General features: G+C 43.3%; 1 protein-coding gene across 4 annotated transcripts in view; it reads left to right on the top strand.

Annotated features, from left to right (window-relative positions):
* Osbpl9 (oxysterol binding protein like 9) overlaps positions 1–19,472 on the top strand; it is a 139,874-nt gene that overhangs the window by 18,907 nt on the left and 101,495 nt on the right. For all 4 annotated transcript variants that reach the window (XM_036178354.1, XM_036178353.1, XM_036178352.1 and 1 more), the window contains exon 2: positions 6,989–7,039. In XM_036178354.1, coding sequence (XP_036034247.1) covers positions 6,989–7,039 — 51 coding nt within the window. The remainder of the gene's footprint in view (positions 1–6,988; positions 7,040–19,472) is intronic.

The raw sequence follows: 19,472 nt of genomic DNA, 5'->3' as shown, positions 1-19,472 counted from the left end.
TGGCCCAGAACACATGGTGATGATAACAAAGCCAGTGTTTGTTTGTTGGATTTAGTGTTACTCAGGAAATGTGGTCCCACTATGAAAGCCTGTGTTCCAGTTCGTTAGTTCATAGCGAGGGGTGAAGCGGCACCCTTGGCCATATGAGTGCTGCATCAGTGCTTTCAGTTTCTGAAAGTAGGTGACATGGGATGCCAAGTTTATATGCAGCATCAGGTCAAGGGGAATTTCATGTTACAGATGTTTAATGGCATTGATGTTGACAGGGAAGATGCAGTATTTCCAAGTCAGAGACACACACATTACCACAACCCACTTGTCTAACCTTGAATCAACAGAACTATCTTGACCTGGTTCTAGTTTTGATCTGCTTTCTGTAATGCTAATTGTATCAAGTAAAAAACAAAAACAAAAACAAAAACAGTCTGTTTTAAGTATAGTAAAATAAATTTTCACATTTGTTTATGACCTCTTTGCTGTCTCCTAATCAGAGCATAGAGAATTATTATCATTGTGCAAAGTTCCTTCCTGTCCTTTATCTCTCCCTCTGTGAGAACAAGTGTTTCTGTATTCATGGTTTCTGCCTTCGTAGTGCACTGGTGTATTGTGGTCCTGCACTGGGATTGATTGATGGATGGTCTAGGTCCCAACACTGGCTAGGCACACACCCTCATGGGGATTCACACAATGCCCACTATCATTTACTGAATGCTTTTTATTTTTACAGAAGGGTGGCTGGGTGCCAAATTAGGGGGAAAGATACAAGAGTAAATCAGAGACCTTGTCTCTTTAGAAAAAGTGGTGAGGCGCTCATATCCATTATAATGTGAGACATAGGAGTGCTGTGCTGGGACACAGGTCAGAGACCTCAGATCACAAGTCCGCTGTAGCTGTGAGACTCTTGTTTCAGACAAATGTTGTTTTTTTTTTTTTTTTGTTTTGTTTTTTTTTTTTTTTTTTTTGTTTTCGAGACAGGGTTTCTCTGTGTAGCTTGGTGCCTTACCTGGAACTCACTCTGTAGTCCAGGCTGGCCTTGAACTTAGAAATCCTCCTACCTCTGCCTTCCGAGCTCTGGTACTAAAAGTGTGTGTCACCACCGACTGGCTGACAAATGTATTTTAAACAAAGTGAAAATTAACATTCAAATAGAAGTTTAAGTATCTTTATATAGCAGGTTTGGGAGACATTCTTTGCTTTCTGAAAGGATAGCATGATTGGTTTAAATGGCAAGCTAATCTTCTCCAGTGAGTCTTAAATATGTTTGTGCAAAACTTTTCCTAACACATTTCCTTGTAAAGCAGTGTAACCCGTATTTATATTTTAATTAAACAGGTTTTTATAGATAGCATGGTCTACTGGCTTCAAGCCAGATTCTGTGAGCAGTTAAGGCCTTACCCCCTTCTTTCTTTGCAGCGCTGGACCCAGGATCCAGGACCTCAAGCATGCTAAGCAAGCCATCCATCACTGGGCTGCCTCCCCAGGCTTCATATTTTTGAGTAGCTGTTATATGCTAGGTATATACTGAATTGATTTTCTTAAAGCTTATAAAAATGGCCATGGCCAGGAGGTGGTGGCGCACGCCTTTAATCCTAGCACTTGGGAGACAGAGGCAGGTGGATCTCTGAGTAGTTACAATTAACATAAAAGTAGGTAGATACTCCAGGGTTGAAGAGATAGCTCAGCAATTAAGAACACTTTCTGGGGCTGAAGAGATGGCTCAGAGGTTAAGAGCGCTGCTTGCTCTTACAAGGGTCCTGAGTTCAATTTCCAGCAACCACATGGTGGCTCACAAACATCTGTAATGAGATCTGGCGCCCTCTTCTGGCTTGCGGGGATATGTGCAGACAGAACATTGTGTACATAATAAATAAATAAATCTTTAAACAAAAAAACACTTTCTGCTTTTGCAGAGGACCCAACACCCACATGGTGGCTCCCAATTTACGCAACTCCAGTTCCAGGGGTTCTCACGCCCTCTTCTGGCCTCCTCAGGCACTGCATGTATCTGTTGCACATACATTCTTGCAGGCAAGACATCCATACAATAAGAAATAAATTAAAAAGTATAAAAAATAAGTAAGTACTTTGGCACTATTTTGATTTCATGTTTATATATTATTATTAACCTGTAATTGTTTTTTTGTTTTTGTTTTTTTTTGAGCTGAGGATTGAACCCAGGACCTTGAGCTTGGCTCTACCACTGAGCTAAATCCCCAACCCTAACCTGTAATTGTTTTATGGTACTTTTCAAAATGCAATTGAAAAAAATTTGGTCAAAAAACCTGAAAGTAGGGGTGGGGGAGTGTTGAGCAGAGGGAAGTGCTTCTCAAGCCTGGTGACCTGAGTTTAGTCACTGGGACCTACATGGTAGAGGGAGAGAACAGACTCCTGGAAGTTGTCCTCTGACCTCCTGCATGCCAAGTGCACCCCCCTCCTCCTTAATAAAGGCAATACAAAGGGGAAGCCACCTGGAGAGCACGCTTGTAACCCCAGGACTGGGAAGTGAAGGCAGCAGGAGGAAGAATTCAGGGTTATCCTCAGCTACAGAGGTAGTTTGAGACCAGCCTGGTCTATCTGTCTTCACAAAAACAGCTCAGAAAGTTATCAGAAAAAGAAAAAAAAAAGTTTCTTCTGTTTTATCTGGGAGTGTTGAATAGCTTGAATTGGGGATAAATAAGCATATTTCAAGTAAACTATGTATGTTGAATGAGTAGGATACCTAAGACAGGAGTCTGGGACCATGTCTACATTTATTTAACACCTCCCAGGACCCAGATAGTAATAAATTCTAGGAGATAGGTTGAAGGCAATCATAGTGAAATGGTCATTAGGCTTCTCCTAAGGACAAGGAAAACGGTACAAGCATACATAACATAACATAATAACCAGTGCCGCAGAAATAGTTGTCTGCTGAGGAGAGAGCATATGTACATGTACATACAGGTCTGCATGATTTCTGTAGACTGGGCAAATTTGATGAACCAAATCAACAGCACATTAACAAGAGAAAGTGTGTGTCCAAGTTTATCAGGGCGCCTGGAGCCACACGACATAGGAGATTCCAAGGAATCAGGTGCCTGTGGCTTAGCGTCCTTTCACAGGGAGAGTAAAGTGAGGAGCTAGTGATACTCCAATGGGGGTAAGTCTTTGGGGGTAGGAGGGCCCAAAGAACAGGCAGCGGCCTGAGACAGAGTTCCACTGGCTCTGGTGTTTTGATTTTCAGCTTCCTCTGTGTTCTCCTGATTCCTAATCGCCCTTGGTTAATGCAGTTTTAGTAAGGAAGTCACAGGCAATCCTGTTCTTGTTCAGTGGATCTGCTCCTTAGGAAGACCACTTGGAGCTTTGGGCTGCTGCTTAAGTTTTAGGTGTTGAAGTGTCATATTTGGGAGTGTTTATTCTTGTTACCAGTTATTAGGGTCAAAGTCTGGGTCCTGGAGCCCTGACAAGCTACACTCCAGTCCACCTGCTGCCCTCAGTGGGCCAGTTAAAGCAACAAATAATAGTGAGAAGCAGAGAAGGGTTTCTTCAATGTGGCCGTTCTGGGACGAGGAAAAATGAAGAGGTCCAGTGACCCACTCATTCCAAGTCCATCTTCAGGGTCCAGACTCCAGGCTTAGATTTAAATAGAGGGCAGAGGTATGCATAACTGAGCAGTTTAGTCAAGGTGTAGTCCTGCCTGTCACTGACTCATAATTGGCTTCTGGTTCCTGGTCTGTCTTCCAAGAAGTTAGCATTGTGTGAAACCTCTCTGATAAATAAATCTCTCTGCAGACACCAGCCCTCCTGGGAAATTCCAGTTCCTTAGGATCCATGGTCTCTGCGGTCTGATAACTGAAGGGAGGAGGCACATGTGCCCTTCTTTAGAATACCTTGGCTCCTGCCTGCATAGTTAAATGCTGAAGTCTGATACAGTGTGTCACACCTGAGAATAGGGCCTGTTTCATTCCAAAGAGTATCGTTACAGGTTGTGTTTGCTGTACTTAAGGTAGGAGCAAGGAAGGGGCATAAGCCTTGTGCTAGCTCTACACAGGTGTCCTGCGTGATTTCCTTGTTAAGTACTTAGGACAACCGCGTGATCTTTTTCCTGGACTAGCTCTGTAGACCAGGCTGGCCTCAAACTCACAGAGATCCACCTGGCTCTGCCTCCCGAGTGCTGGGATTACAGGCATGCGCTACCACCGCCTGGTAAATATTTCTTAATTAACAAAAATTTTTGTTTATTGTCAGTGGTGTGTGTGTGTGTGTGTGTGTGTGTGTGTGTTGTATAGCAGATGTGCCAAGGCACAGGCACAGTATGGAGACCGGAAGACTACTTTTGGAAGTCAGTTCTCCTTCCACCAGGTTCCAGGTCAAGTGGTAGGCTTGTGTAGCAAGCAGTGTTACCCACTAAGCCATCTCGCCTGTCCTTGAGATGAAGAAATTCTATTTCGTGTATATGCTTGCGTCTGAGTGTCTGATGTGTGTATGTGCCCATCGAGGTCAGGAGAGGATGTTCAGTCCCTAGAACTGGAGTTACTGGTGCTTGTCACCGTGTGGGTCCTGGGAACCAAACCCAGGTCCTCTGCTAGAGCAGCAAGTGCTCTTAACCACAGAATCATCTCTCCACCCCCTGTAGATGGCTTTTTAAGTAGGATACCGAAGTTCATCTAAAGCGATAAAACATAATCAGAGCATAGCAATTCAGAGCCCCTGTTGGGCAGCAGGTTTAATACATTGAGCTGAATGGTTCTTAAAATGCTCTTAAAATGACTTTCCTTCCTACTCCAGATACAAGTTTTCAGACTCTTCTGGGAAAGAAAATATTTATTATTATTCTTTGAGATCAAAGAAAAATGAAAAATTTAATTATTATGACATGCCCTACAGCCTTTGAATGGAACACAGAGAGATCCAGGGAAGTTTTATTTCCCCACAGTATTATGAAGGGAAAGATTGTCTTTTAAAAATGGCTCATGACCGGAATGGTTATAATGTAGCCCTGGACTTCAGCTAGAATTCTCTGAGGGTAAGCAGGAATTAGCTTGTTAAGGAAGTTGGAACGCGTGCAAACAGTGCAGCAGGCAAGAGAATAGTCTGTAAAAATCCCTAGGCATGAAGTGATTGGCTGGTTCAGGGAGCTGGAAAGTCAGCCCTGGCCACAGAAATGATGGGGGCTTTTAGATCAGATCTTAGGAGGTTAGAGCCGCTGAAGACTGTTTTGCTTTACATATTTATATGTATTTTGAAACACTCTAAATTCAGTGTGTAGCTCAAGCTGGCCTGGAGTTTGCTGTATAGATCAGCCTACCTCAGACTTCAAAGCAGTCCTGCTGGTCTTGATAGCAGGATTCAGTGGGCACCTCCTGGGCGTGGTTCCAGGTTATTGTGTTCTGGAAGAAAGAATCAAACTGGTGTGTGTGTGTGTGTGTGTGTGTGTGTGTGTGTGTGTGTGTGTGTGTGTAGGGGTGGGTGTCAGCGTGTAGTTACAGCAAAGGAGACGCTTACTGAGAAAGGAGCCGCAGAAGGGGTGGGCTGGATCAAACTGCTCTGAGTGCCTTCACCCATGGAGCCAGCATGCATTCACTCCTGCTGCCCAGGCCCGAACTCTCCTCTTTGAAACCCCTCAGTTGCTCTCTGGAATTTGTGACACTTTGTATTCGCTTTGCTCTGTATTAAGACTGTGATGTGTTTAGCCTTTCCCCCCCACGTGTTAGAAGAGTCTGTCAGTTGTTTCGTAGAATGCTCCATATTATGATTCTCTCGAGCAGCTCCTTAGCTAATTGCTTCCAGTTGTCTCTTCTGGTGTTTTGTAATTCATAATCTGAATGGTAGCAACATCACTGGCCTGTCTGGCTCTGCGTCTTGTGATTTAAAAACTGCTTTATGATGTGGACGGCTCCAGGATGAGTATACCAACTTTCACCCTTTTTTAGCTTACTTTGCAATCTAATCTCATGGGTTGTTGGTAACCTAATTAATGTTTTCGCATCCTGCCTTTATTTTGGAGAGAAGATAAGTATAGTCCATAAAAGGGTTATTAAATGCTTAAGGGGGATGCTTTTCTTAGCAATGTTTTCATTAGCTGTGTATTATTAGTAAAGATCTCTTTGATCGTGTTTGGTAGTAAGGATATTTACCCCCTAAAATGTATGTCTTTGTTCTTGTATTTATTTGTAAATAGAATAAAAGCAGCTGTCTTGAGTACAATCATAATCACTTTTGAACATGAGTTCCCATGGCTTAGAAATGTGAAGGTTATAGGTTATCTGTGGCTTCAAATGGACCAATTACAGAGTCACATAGAATCAGCTTGTTTTGATTTTTTTTTTTTCTCACATAGGTGGGATATTGAAAATACCAGTTATTCCACAAGTATCATGCACTTATTAAACTCCTTCTCTATATTTTACTTCATTTTGTGTGGCCAGTTTACATTCAGGAGCATCTCCTGGATGTCAGCTCTGTGCTTATTGTGACAGCCTGTGTTCCTCCCAGTCTAGAGAGGGGACCGAAGGGACAGCAGTGTCTGAGCAGGAAATGCTTTTGGAGCACCTAATGTATATCAGCACTGTCCTAAAGCATAAGATAAGGCAAGATAGACTTGTTACCCTCTGAGGAATGCCCACGGGTGTACATGTACAGAAAACACACAGGGGGCTGGGTGCTCAGGGATGGGAATCCAGATCAATCACTCACGCACTTTGATGAGTATCGACAAGACAGAAAAGGAACCCTAGATGAGAACTGACATCTGGGATTGCATGGATAAGCTTGAACACTGCCTCTAAAGTGTGCTCCTTTGCCTTTGTCAGCTGGGCTTATTTGTATAAACTAAAAACCATTTTCAGTTAAAAGCTGGTCATTCCCCTGCAAAAATTTTCTTTTGGGGCAGGTGATGGGCAGAAGGAATGGTCAGTTCTTGTAAATTTTAGTTGATTTTTAGCTCCTGGATGACTAAAAACAGTTGTCTGTTACCTCTTATTTACTGAGTGTTTTGTTTTCCTTTTAGTCCAAGGACAAAATGATGAGAGGCTCCCGAAGAGGATGTGTTAGACTCAGGGTGAGTATTCCTTCATTTTATGAAGACTAATTTCAATAGAAAAGATATGTTTTGATGGCATCATGGAGCCTGGATTTAACTTAATTTCCTTACTTAGCCATTGGGCCAGATAACCAAGTCTCAGGGAAGAAAATTGGGTTTCTCCAAGTAACTTCTAGAAGTTTCAGGACCAGGACAAGATTCAATTATTTTGATCCATGCTTTAATCTATGACTTAAAGCATCTCCTGGCTTTCCTTTAAAACCTTATTTTACCGAAAAGGGATAAGTATAGAATTATACTGTTGGTGTCAATAGCAAAAAAACAAAAAAACAAAAAACCAAAAAACAAAACAAAAACCCCTCATTAGCTGTTTTGTTTTTTGTTTTGTTTGTTTTCAATGCTGTTTAGTAATGTATGTATAGCAGTGCTGGGCAGTAGAAAGATAATTTGAACCACATATATATAAAACTTAAAAACTGGTGGTAGTCCAACATCCGTCCCATCTGTGATAGGCTAGAGCGTGTGTATGTGTGTTTGTTTGTGTGTGATCAGTCCCGTGGACCCAGGGCTGCAGGATCTCCATGACACAGGGCAGCAATGGGGTATCCAGGAAGAGTCCCAGTGAGGGCCCAGTGTCAATGGTGCAGCAGAGACCAGGGGGCCCCAAATCAGACCAATGATTCAGTGATGAACACCTGCCTGTGAAAATGTGTGGACAGAGAAGTTTACCGCGTGACTCACTGGGTCACACTGCAGCTTCCATCATCAGATTTTTCCCCTTCTTTTTTTTTTCTCTCTTGAATTTTATTTTATTTTGGGGGAGATGGGTGGGATTGGGAGGCATGATGTGAAAGACACAAAGAATAAATAATAAAAAAATTGATGGTAGCCCACATTTAAAAGGTAAAACTAAACAGATGAAATTAATGAGCTAATATATCTAAAATATTTTTTTCTTTTTTCTTGATTTATTTATTTATTATGTATACAGCATGTTTGTTTGACTGCAGTCCAGAAGAGGGCACCAGATTTCATTACAGATGGTTGTGAGCCACCATGTGGTTGCTGGGAATTGAACTCAGGACTTCTGGAAGAGCAGTCGGTGCTCTTAACCACTGAGCCATCTCTCCAGCCCCTTGGTTTTTTTTTTTTTTTTTTTTTTTCAGACAGGGTTTCTCTGTGTAGCTTTGCGCCTTTCCTGGGACTTGCTTTGGAGACCAGGCTGGCCTTGAACTCACAGAGATCCACCTGGCTGTGCCTCCTGAGTGCTCAGATTACAGGCGTGTGCAACCCCCGCCCGGCCTAAAATATTATTTTAACACATAGTTAATACAAACTTTTTGTTGTTTTTTGAGATGGGGTTTCTCTGTGTTGCCCTGGCTGTCCTGGAACTTGCTCTGTAGACCAGGCTGGCCTTGAATTCACAGAGGTCTGCCAGTCTCTGCCCCCCAAGTGCTGCTACTAAAGGCATGCGCCACCATCACCTGGCTAATACAATTTACTAAGATATTTTACATAACACTTGGGAGGCTTAGCTGGATCTCTGAGTCTGAGGCTAGCCTGGTCTCCATGTTAACCAAAATTATGAAGTGAGACCCTGTCTCCAAAGAAAGAAAGACATTTGGCATGACATTTTTCCTTCTTGGTCTTCGAAGTCTGGCTTGTCTATGGTACTAGTTACACATCTCAAAAAAAAAAAGCTAAAGAGCAGCGCATGCCAGGGCCCAGCCCAGACCCTCTCCTCTGTGTGCGTTCCTGCCCCCAGCCGAGTCCTCAGCTTCCGGCAGCTTTCCCCACTTCACCTCTCCATCCCTCCTCCCGAACCTTACCATCTTCTGTCAGTGGGGCTTTGAACTGGACTGTAGGCTACGCCCTCACTTTTGAAGATGTGACTATGTTTGATATTCAGTTCTACCAAGAATTGGAAAACAATTCTAAGCTCAGGCATAATGGGAAAAGTCTTGAATTGAGATTGGAGTAAGTGTGGCTGGTTTGCAGAGTGGAAACCAGACTAACTTGAATATATGATAGCACAAAGACTTTTTTGGTTTTGTTTTTTTGTGACGGGGTTTCTTTGTGTAGCCCTAGCTGTCCTGGAACTCACTCTGTAGGCCAGGTCGGCCCCAAACTCACAGAGAAAAGTAACTTAGGCTGTTTTTTAATGTTTTATTTGGTCTTCTTTCTCTCACTGTTGCAGGCTGGTCTTGAATTCGTGGCGATCCTCCTGCCGCAGCTTCCCCAGTATTGGGGTTGCAGCATGACCAACTACACCTGCCTTCTACTTCTGTATTTTTAAATTTTCCTGTGATTCCTCTTGTCGTGGTCAGATGGCTTTTCTGAGTCCTTGGTGTTGATCCCAGTTTCCACTCCCTCTGGTTTTAACTGCTTTTTTGGCTTGAGATAGGCCGGTGGTGAGGCTTTGCAGGGCTGTGTTGAGACAGCAGGTCAGCAGATTGTAGAACAGGGGTTAGGCCACTGTCTTCTTGTTACAGTCAATGTGCTGGCTTAGCTCTTGGCTTTGGTTTCTAAATATAGTTGAATTCTTAACCCTTGTGCCTAGCACTCAGGTTAAGAGAGAGAATTTTGCCAGCTGCCTGAAAGCTCAGTATGTGTCCCAGTCCGATTATGCCTCCTGCCTCCTAATTAATCACCCTCTGCATTGCTTTGTGATGTTACAGAGTGACATCCCTAAATTTTATAGTTTTTAAATGGAAAATTTTAGATGTGTTACTGTGTTTCCCAGGCTGGTCTCCAATTCCTGAGCTCAGGTGATCCTTCTGCCTCTGCCTTTCGAGTGCTGGAATTAGTGTGCCAATACCCAGCAGTTTCATAGTTTTGATCTGCTTATTTTAAAACTTTGTGCCTTTTGTTCACAATTTATGGCTGACACGTCCTACCCTTAGACCGGTGGGATTTGCACGGGTGCATTACTGCTGCCGCTCTGGTGCGGCCTGGCACCTTCCTCTCTCCTCTGTCCCACTCTGATTGGTCGCTGCACCCAGAGACTGACTCAGACTCACATTTGATCCTGTTGACAAGACTCTAGGTGGTGAGTTCTTATAGCAGGAGACACATGTGTCCAGTTCTTGTTCCTTATTGATAGTATCGGATGATAATGCAGGTGAGTACTTATACTCATTAACTCACACGGAGTTGGCAAAATGGAGATAGTCTATATTTATATTAATCTCGTGAGGCTTAATTTTATGAGGGCTTTCTTTCCCTCTATGATCTGTTTACCAAACAGTGCAGTTCAAATAGGATAACTGCTTCATTATTTCCTTTCACTTGCCCAGTTTTTAAGATAATGACTTTGTTTCAGCCCACACTCATTTATATATTTTTAAAAAATGGAAACAAGGACCTAAGTAGATATTTGTGCACCATTTGTTCATAACAGTATTAGTCAAAATAGCCCCAAAGCTAAACATTACATGTGCCCATACACAGAACACTGAATAAAATATTATAGATATCATATGTGAATATATATGAAACACAAGTAGAAATCTGTGACGGATTATCTCAGTCATCAACTTGATGAGATCTAGAATCACCAGGAAGGTGGGCCTCTGGGCATGCCCCCTAGGGATTATTCTGATTAGGTTAATTGATGTGGGAAGCCCTACCCACTGTGGGTGGCACCATTCCTGGGCTGGGATCCTGGACTGTATAAATTAAGAAAGGGAGCTGAAATAGGCCCTTTATCTCTTGCTTTGCTTTTGTCTCAGGGTATTTTATCACAGCAATTGGAGCAGAAACTAAGACAATACACTATTCAGCCTTAAGGAAAGAAAGGACTATTTCACACATGCTGACATGATGGACCTTGAGGGCGGTATGCTAAGTGAGATAAGAGCCGCTGCAAGACGTCGTGAGTCTCCTTAGACTTGGAGAGTCGTCAGATTCATACAGACTGGAATAAGGTGGCCGTTTCTAGCCTAGGCATGGAAAACAAGTTGTTATTCAGTGGGTATGGAGTTGTTTGAGTTTAGAAATGGAGTTTCTGGTCAGGCGGTGACGGTGCACACCTTTAATCCCAGCACTCTGGAGGCAGAGGCAGGTGGCCAGTCTGGTCTACAGAGAGAGTTCCATGATAGCCAGAGCTACACAGTGAAACCCTGTCTCAAAAAATGGAAAAAAACAAAAACCCAAAACAACTTATGTGGCCTACCATGAGAGACATTTCACCCCTGAGGGCTAAGACCCAGAGGCTGGGTAATCCCGAGACCTAGGATAGAACTAAACCTGACTGGCAGAGAGAGCGGGGGTGGTCTCTGGAGATGGATAAATGTCCTTAGTACTGTAGACCTGATATGTTTTACCACCGTACACAAAAACACATTGTGGCCTCCAGCTCACAGAGACCTAGCTGCCCCGGCCTCACTTGGATTTTCTGCTAAGACTCAGAAGGCTGAAGTGAAGAAGCTGACTGGGATGGGTCCTTATCTGGAGGCTCTAAGAATCTTCTAGGCTTTTGGTCAGATGTAGTTGTTTGTCAACTTCCGAGGTCTCTTTGTTGCTGTCTTGTCACTTGGGGCCCTCACTCAGCCTTGTGCTCACCTGCCAGGGCTCTTCTCCAGGAGTCCACATCGGCCCCGGTGGCTGGAGCCCTCTGACTACCCATTTTGCTGCCAGCTGCAGAAAGAGCTGTCTTTAGAAGGCTCATGTGGTTAGGTCCGGTCAGATAGTCTTTCCGGTATTTCATGTAATATAGGCTTTGCAGTGATCTTACGTGTCCAGTTTGCATCCATAGTCCAAGGAAGGAGAGGAGAGTATCTAAGAACAGGTGTCATTCTAAGAATCCTGCCTGCTGCATGGCAGGACAGAGAAGAACCTACAGAAACCTGCAGCTAAATCTCATTTTACCCTTTGTTTGGTTGACTGAAAGAGGGAAGCTATAAGCTTGAATTTGAGTTTTCTTTAAGTTGGAATTACAACACCTTTTTAGCAGAATTCTGTGAGTTATTAGTTAGGTACGTGGCACATTGATGGGAGAGGGTAATAAAAAAGTATTTATGACAGTGCTGGAATGCAATTCAGTTGGTAGTGCTTCTTAGCATGCACAAGGCCCTGGGTTCAAACCTCAGCACTACATAAAACCAGGCATGGGTAGGGTAGTGCATGCCTCTCATCCCAGCACTGAGAGGGTAGAGGCAGGAGGACCAGAAGTTCAAGGTCATCTTGTCTTACAAAGTGAATGTAGGGCCTGTCTTAGGGTTTCTATTGCTGCAATGAATCACCAGGACTAAAGAGCAAGTTAAGAATGAAAAGGTTTATTTGGCCTCTACTTCCATATTGTAGTGCATCACTGAAGGAAGCCAGGGCAGAAACTCAAACAGGGCAGGAACCTGGAGGCAGGAGCTGACACAGAGGCCCTGGAGGGGTGAAGCACCAGGTGAAGCAGTTACTTCAGGAGTCATATATTGGGGTAAAGACCTGATAGATCCAAAGAACGACAGAGGAGTGATCAGCTGACCCTGCCTCTCCACATTTCCAAATTGAAAAGGCCCACAAATCTGCCTAAGCCCCTCCCTATTCCTTCCTGTGTCTCTCTATCTTAATCTGGGTCCCCAAAACTCCATGGTTAATTCTGGTCAACTGAGTGCTGACTCCACCCTCTGGTGGTTCAAGGTTTACCTTTATTGGCAGTCTCAGGAGTGTCAGAGAGCCATCAAAATATCCCACAACAGAGGAGTGCTGCTTATTGGCTTGCTCCACATGGCTTGCTCAGTTAGCTTTCTTACAGAACCCAAGACTACCAGCCCAGAGATGGCTCCACCTACAATGGGCTGGGCCCTTCCCCATCAATCACTAATTAAGAAAATACTCTGCTAATCTTGTGGAGGCATTTTCTCAGTCGAGGTTTCCTCCTCTCAGATGACTATAGTTTGTGTTAAGTTGATACACAAGGCCAGAGTGAGTTACATGAGATCCTACCCCAAAAAGAAGGGGGAGGGGATAGATTTTCCGTTTGCTTCCTGTGTTTGAAACATCTGGGCATTTTTAAAAAAATATTTCCAGGAGCCCCCTTCTACACACCTTATTTAGAGTGAGGTTCTAGAATCTTAATTTTACAGATTCTCTGGTTGATTGTGCTATGCAGACAAGTTGGGATCACTGTAGAAAATCTCCATGATCTATGCAGGATCCCAGGGAGTTCACATCTTACTGCCTCAGACACACAGATCTAGTGCAGACACTTGCAAGGTGTCAAGCTTAGCAATTTTATTTTCTGGAGCTAGGGATTGAGTTCAGTGCTTGGTAATTCTCTGAAAGGACTCCACTACGGAGCCACATCTCCAGGCACTTCTGAGACTAAGTTGACTGTTAGTAATATATCAAGGCCACACATAGATGGAGAATCTTAGACTCAGCTTTGGTCTGTTCCCATTTCCCAAGCTGCCTTTAATCCTTAGGGTTCCATTTATTATAATTTTTTTTAGGCAGGATCTCTAGCTCAAGCTGGCCTTGAATTCCCTAGAAGACCTTGAACTGATCCTCCTAAGTCTACCTCCTAGATGCAGGGATTACTGGCATGGCCCACTTTGCCTGACCTGGGAAGTACTGGGAGATTGAACCCAGGGCCGTTTCCTTCTAGACATCCATTCTACCAGCTGAACACCTTCCCCAGCCCGGATTCCTCCAGGCTAGAAGAATTAATGCAAACATGCCAATTGTTGCAAAGCAGCAGAAAATCAGAGAGAAAATAGGGAAGTGAAAAACATCCACCTACTCACTCACCCACACATCCTCCCCCCCCCCCCCACCTCCCACCCCTAGACAGAGACTTGCTTTGTAGATAGGCCTGGTAAGTCTGGAATTCACCATGTGGTCTTGGCTATCCTCAAATTTATGGCAATCCTGTCACTGTCTCCAAGTGCTGTGGTTACAGGTTTGAACCAGTATACCTGTCAGCAAAGTTTTGACTTTGTTGGTTACAAAGTATGTACCACTAGATGGCGCCCTGAACCTGAGGAAATAGTGATAGTTGGCGCTTGGATCTGATAAACCCCCCATGTTTTATCCGAAAGCAAAATATAAACATTTTCAGAAATATCTGCAAAATGGTTAAGTAACAGCATTAAAGAGACATGTGAGGTAGAGCTAAGAGCATGGCATCTGTGGAATGGGGGTTAAAAATGAATTCTGCCTTTTAACCAGCTTTATGAATTGAGCCAACTCTTCCCATTCATTTTTGAGCTCTTCAAAACAAAAACAAAATAAACTGGCTGGAGAGATGGCTTAGTGGTTAAGAGCACTGGCTGCTCTTCAGAGGACCTGAGTTCATTTCTCAGCACCCATATGACAGTTGAAAACTCTCTGACTCCAGTTCCAGGAATTCTAACACCCCTACACAAGCATACATGCAGGCAAAACATCAGTGCATAGAAAATATAAATAAATAAATTATTAAAAAAGCAAAATAAGACTGGGTATTATACTATTCACTCACAGGATTGTCAACATCACATTTGTTAATATATTTGTAAAGTAGCACAGATTGAACCTACTGCCTTAGAGACCCAAGGTAAGCAATCCACCATTGAGTGGTATTCCCGGCCCTTTTAACTTTTTTTAAAAAGATTTATTTATTTATTATGTATACAGAAGAGGGCACCAGATCTCATTATAGATGGTTGTGAGCCACCATGGTTGCTGGGAATTGAACTCAGGACCTCTGGAAGAACAGTTAGTGCTCTTAACCTCTGAGCCATCTCTCCAGCCCCCCTTTTAACTTTTTGAGACCATAGTTTACTGATGCCCAAGCTGGCCTTGAACTTGTGATTCTCTGCCTCAGCCTCTCAAGTAGCTGAGATCATCCATCTCAGGCACTATTGATGCAGATGAATCTCGGATTCTGATGTCCTGAAGAGGCTTAGGGATCACCAGAGTGAGATGAATTATAAGTCAACAAAGGTTTAATGTTAAATAAAAGTACTGTGAAAACCACTGATCTGCATAAGACTTAAAGTAGCCCAGTACAGTGGAGAGTACAGATATCCCCAATATGGAATGTTTGGAGCCAGAAAATATTTCTCTTTTGAACTTTGGGATTTTGCATATACATATCAATCTATTTTTGGGCTGGGACCCAAGTCTAAATGTGAAATTCAATTATGTTTCACATATACCTTACACATAACTTGCAGGTAATTTTATACAGTATTTTTGTGTCTTAGTACATGAAATCAGGTGTAGAATTTTCTTATTGTGTTGCCTGGTTGGCCCTCAGAAAATTTTGAATCTTATAGTGCTTTGGATTTCAGATTTTCTTTTTTAACTCAGGCTACTCAACTTGTATGACATATGTCTGTCATGTGTAGGGTATAAGTGGATTGAGTACCTGTGGAGACATCATGTGTTCTGTTTTCTCTTAGCTCATGATGAGAGATCAGCAGCATACCACGTTAAATTATTAATACCGTCAGCACTGATGGATACTAATGCTTTATTTTAGCCCTGTGACATTTTTCCATATCGCTGGTATTGGGCTGCATCTAACAGTAAGTGACATCCAGAGCAGATGTGGGGAGATAATTTAGATTAATGTATAAACTTAAAAATGTCCTTCTCGCCGGGCGGTGGTGGCGCATGCCTGTAATCCCAGCACTCGGGAAGCAGAGGCAGGTGAATCTCTGTGAGTTTGAGGCCAGCCTGGTCTACAGGGCTAGTCCAGGACAGGCTCCAAAGCTACAGAGAAACCCTGTCTCGAAAAACCAAAAAAAAAAAAAAAAAAAAAAAGTCCTTCTCTAGCCTGCAAGCCTGTATCCCACAAGGGATGCTATCATTGTTTTGTCATATCATTATGAAAAATTACTCTGTTGATTTAGGGCTCACTTGTTAATGTAGTAGCCTTTTGCTAGCTCTCTCTGTTCCCTGTGAATTTGACATTGAAAATATCCTGGAATTCCTGACCCTCCTGCCTCTACCTCTCAAGTGCTGGGATGATAGGCATTTACCACTACACCTAGATCAAAATAAACATACACACACACACACACACACACACACACACACACACATACACACACACACACACACACACACATATATATGTATATCTATAAATCATATATCTATACATACATATACATACATACACACACATATATGTATATGGTATCACTGTTTAGCCCTGGCTGTCCTGGAGCTCACTATGTAGATCAGGCTAGCTTGGAACTCAGAGCTCTGCCTGCCTTTACCTCCTGAGTACTGGGATAAAGACATGTGCTATTACACCTGGCCAAAATGAGCATCCCTAAACCTCATAAAGAATGCACCAGGCGGCAGTGTCGCACACCTTTAATCCCAGCACTCAGCAGGCAGAGCCAGACAGATCTCTGTGAGTTTGAGGCCAGCCTGGTCTACAGAGTGAGATGCAGGACAGGCACCAAAACAACACAGAGAAACCTGGTCTTGAAAAACCAAAAAAAAAAAAAAAAAAAAAAAAAAGAAAGAATGTTTGCTAAAAGGCTGTTGTATACTTAATAATGAAGCAGTATATGAGTTCTTTCTTTTTTATATGTGTATGTGGTATGCATGCATGTTCTCATGTGTGTGCATATTTGTGAGGGTGTGTGTACATTTATGTGTGGAAGCCTGAGGTTGACACTGAGTCTTCCTTGATCGTTCTCCACCTTATTAAAGCAGGGTTGCTCAAGTGAACTCTGAGCTTGCCACGCTAACCAGTCTACTTCAGGAATCCCCTGTCTCTGCCTTTAAATGCTGGGTTTGTAGGCAGAGCAGCATTCATGCGGGTTCAGGGGACCCACACAAAAGCTCAGGGCTCTTAGAGAAGCTGTCAGCATGAGCACCTCAACCACCGGGTAATCACCTAGCCTCACAGTCTTGGTAAAGTCAGCAGCAGGATAGGATCCTGTGTTTGTGGCTGCTTCACTGTCACAGCCTGCCGGCCTAGAATGTCAGACAGAGAAAGCAAGAGGTAAGCCACACCAGTGGGCCTGGCACATGTCGTACCATGAGAATGAGGAACAAAGAAGAAGGGGTCAGAATGGGAAAATAAGTTACTCCACAAGAACCTACAGAAGCTCTGGTGGGATGGCTCAGTGGGTAAAGATGCTTCCTGCCAGATGCAGAGTTCTGTTGCAGGGCTGCACATGGTGGAAGGAGAGGACCAACTCCCATAAGTTGTCCTCTAACCTCCACATGTGTGCATGACACATAAGCACAGCCCCTGCTAATAACTGAGTGAGTCTGAGAACAATTACAGAAAATGTCTTTGTATAACTAGCCTTGAGCACAAACTTTGGATGTTGAGGGACTGGAGTGATGGATCAGTGGTTAAAAGTGCATACTGTTCTTTCGGAGACCTGGGTTCAATTCCTAGTACTCAATTCAGGTGACCCACAACTGCCTATAACTCCAGCTCCAGGGTATCTAAACCCTTCTGGCATCTGTGGCCACCTTTACAACTACAGCACATATGCACAGAGATACACCCACAGACTTGTAAATAAAAAGAAATTTTAAAAATATATGGAGCTGGATATGGTGGCACACATCTTTAAACTAGTACTCAGGAGGCAACCCTCCCCCAAAGTTGCTTAGTATATTACTGGAGCCTAAACTTGTGCCTGAAAACCTCAGCACTTGTTGAAATAGTGAATGACTGAATGATGCTGTAGCAGGCCCTCCGTTCAGCACCTTTGTGAGCAGCTTGAATGCAGGCATTTCTGCTCCCCTTATACATTGACTTCTTTTTCCTTCTTGCATGTTCCTTCAGGGTGCGGATACATCTTGTTTCTTTTATATTATTAGCTGCTAGTGTTCCTGGCCCAGAATAGGTAGGTATTCAGTAAGTTGGCTGAAGTCATTAGTAAATATTGCTTTGTATCAGGAATTGCTAGAACTGGCTTCTACCTTTTACCTGTTACCTTTGAACAAACACTTTCCCTCTTTGAGACTGTTTTCTGTTCTCTAAAGATGAGGTACTAGTTGTCCATCCTAAATCTCAGCGAGCATATTCAAAGCTCTGTATGACTATAAAGTTCCACTGTCATTTCTGCAGTGAGGGGCAGTGTGTGGTTAGTGAACAGGGAGTCACTTGACATCGTTTAACACCAGCCATGTTCCTTTTAGGGGGTATGTGAGCAATTGATGCTCTGAAGTAATCATTCCTTTGTTACCTTTGGAATCAGTTCACCAACCTACTTTTATCCTCTATGCCAAAAAATCCATAGAATGGCCAGAATCTTGTTTAGTTTTGCAAATCATGAAGGCAAAACTATTTCCATCTTAGGCATTTGAACTGTTATTCAAGTTTAAAGTATTTCTGTGTGTATAGAAAAAAGAGAAAGAGAAAACTAAGAAATCCATCCTCTTTGTCTTGATGTTTTTATTTCTGTGAAGAGACACTATGATCATGGCAACTGTTATAAAGGAAAACATTTAATTGAGACTGACTTGCAATTTTCAAAGGTTTAGTCCATTATCATCATGGTGGGACATGGCAGCGTACAGGCAGACATGGTGCTGGAGAAGGAGTTGAGAGTTCTACATTTGATCCACAGGCAGCAGGAGACTGTGCAATACTGAGCATAGGTTGAGCATAGGAGACTTCAAAGCCTGCCTCCACAGTGACACACTTTCTCTAACAAGGTCACACCTACTGTAACAGGCCACACCCACTCCAACAAGGCCACACCTCCTAATAGTGCCACTCCCTATGGGTCAAGCATTCAAACACATGAGTCTATGGGGGCCATTCCTGTTCAAACCAGCACACACCTGGGGGAAGACTCTGGAGCTGTAGTTACTGTTTGTAACCTGAAGCAGTGTGCATCAAGTGCTGTGGTGATATTTTGTTTGTGATCTAACAAGTAAATCTTGCTTGAAGATCAGAGTGCAGAGCCAGCCACTAGATTAGACATAGAGGCCAGGCAGTGGTGGCGCACACCTTTGCTCCCAGCCCTTGGGATCTCACTCCTTTAATCACAACACTGGGGAGGTGGAGACAGGGAGTGCTGTGGCTGGGCAGAGAGAGGAGGATAAGGCGGGAGGAGACAGGAGCTGGCTCTCTCAAGCTGAGGCGTTGGTGAGGTAGGAGGTGGTAGCTGTGATTTGCTCTGCTTCTCTGATCTTTCAGCATTTACCCCAATATCTGACTCTGAGTTTTTATTATTAAGACCAATTAAAACTTGTGCTACATTGTGCTACAAAGTACTGATGGAGCATGAAAGACTGACCATTTGAAAATCCCAGAGAACAGTCACAAGAGGCTATGGAATATAAATATCTATCATGGCGTAATGAGCCTTAAAAGCATCACAGTAAAAATGTTGGGATTTTGGGGGAGGTTAGCATAACAGTTTCCTTGATCATAGAGCACCATTCCATGTGTGAGTTGCCAAGAGGAACTTTGCTCCAGATAACAAAAAGGCAGAGCAAATCCAGGTGGATGAGAGGAAGGATGTGGCAAAGGGAACAA

The sequence above is a fragment of the Onychomys torridus genome, chromosome 2, assembly GCF_903995425.1.
Source record: "Onychomys torridus chromosome 2, mOncTor1.1, whole genome shotgun sequence".
Lineage (NCBI taxonomy): Eukaryota > Metazoa > Chordata > Mammalia > Rodentia > Cricetidae > Onychomys > Onychomys torridus.
The sequence above is the reverse complement of the archived record's forward strand: the minus strand, read 5'-3'. Positions and strand labels throughout refer to the sequence as shown.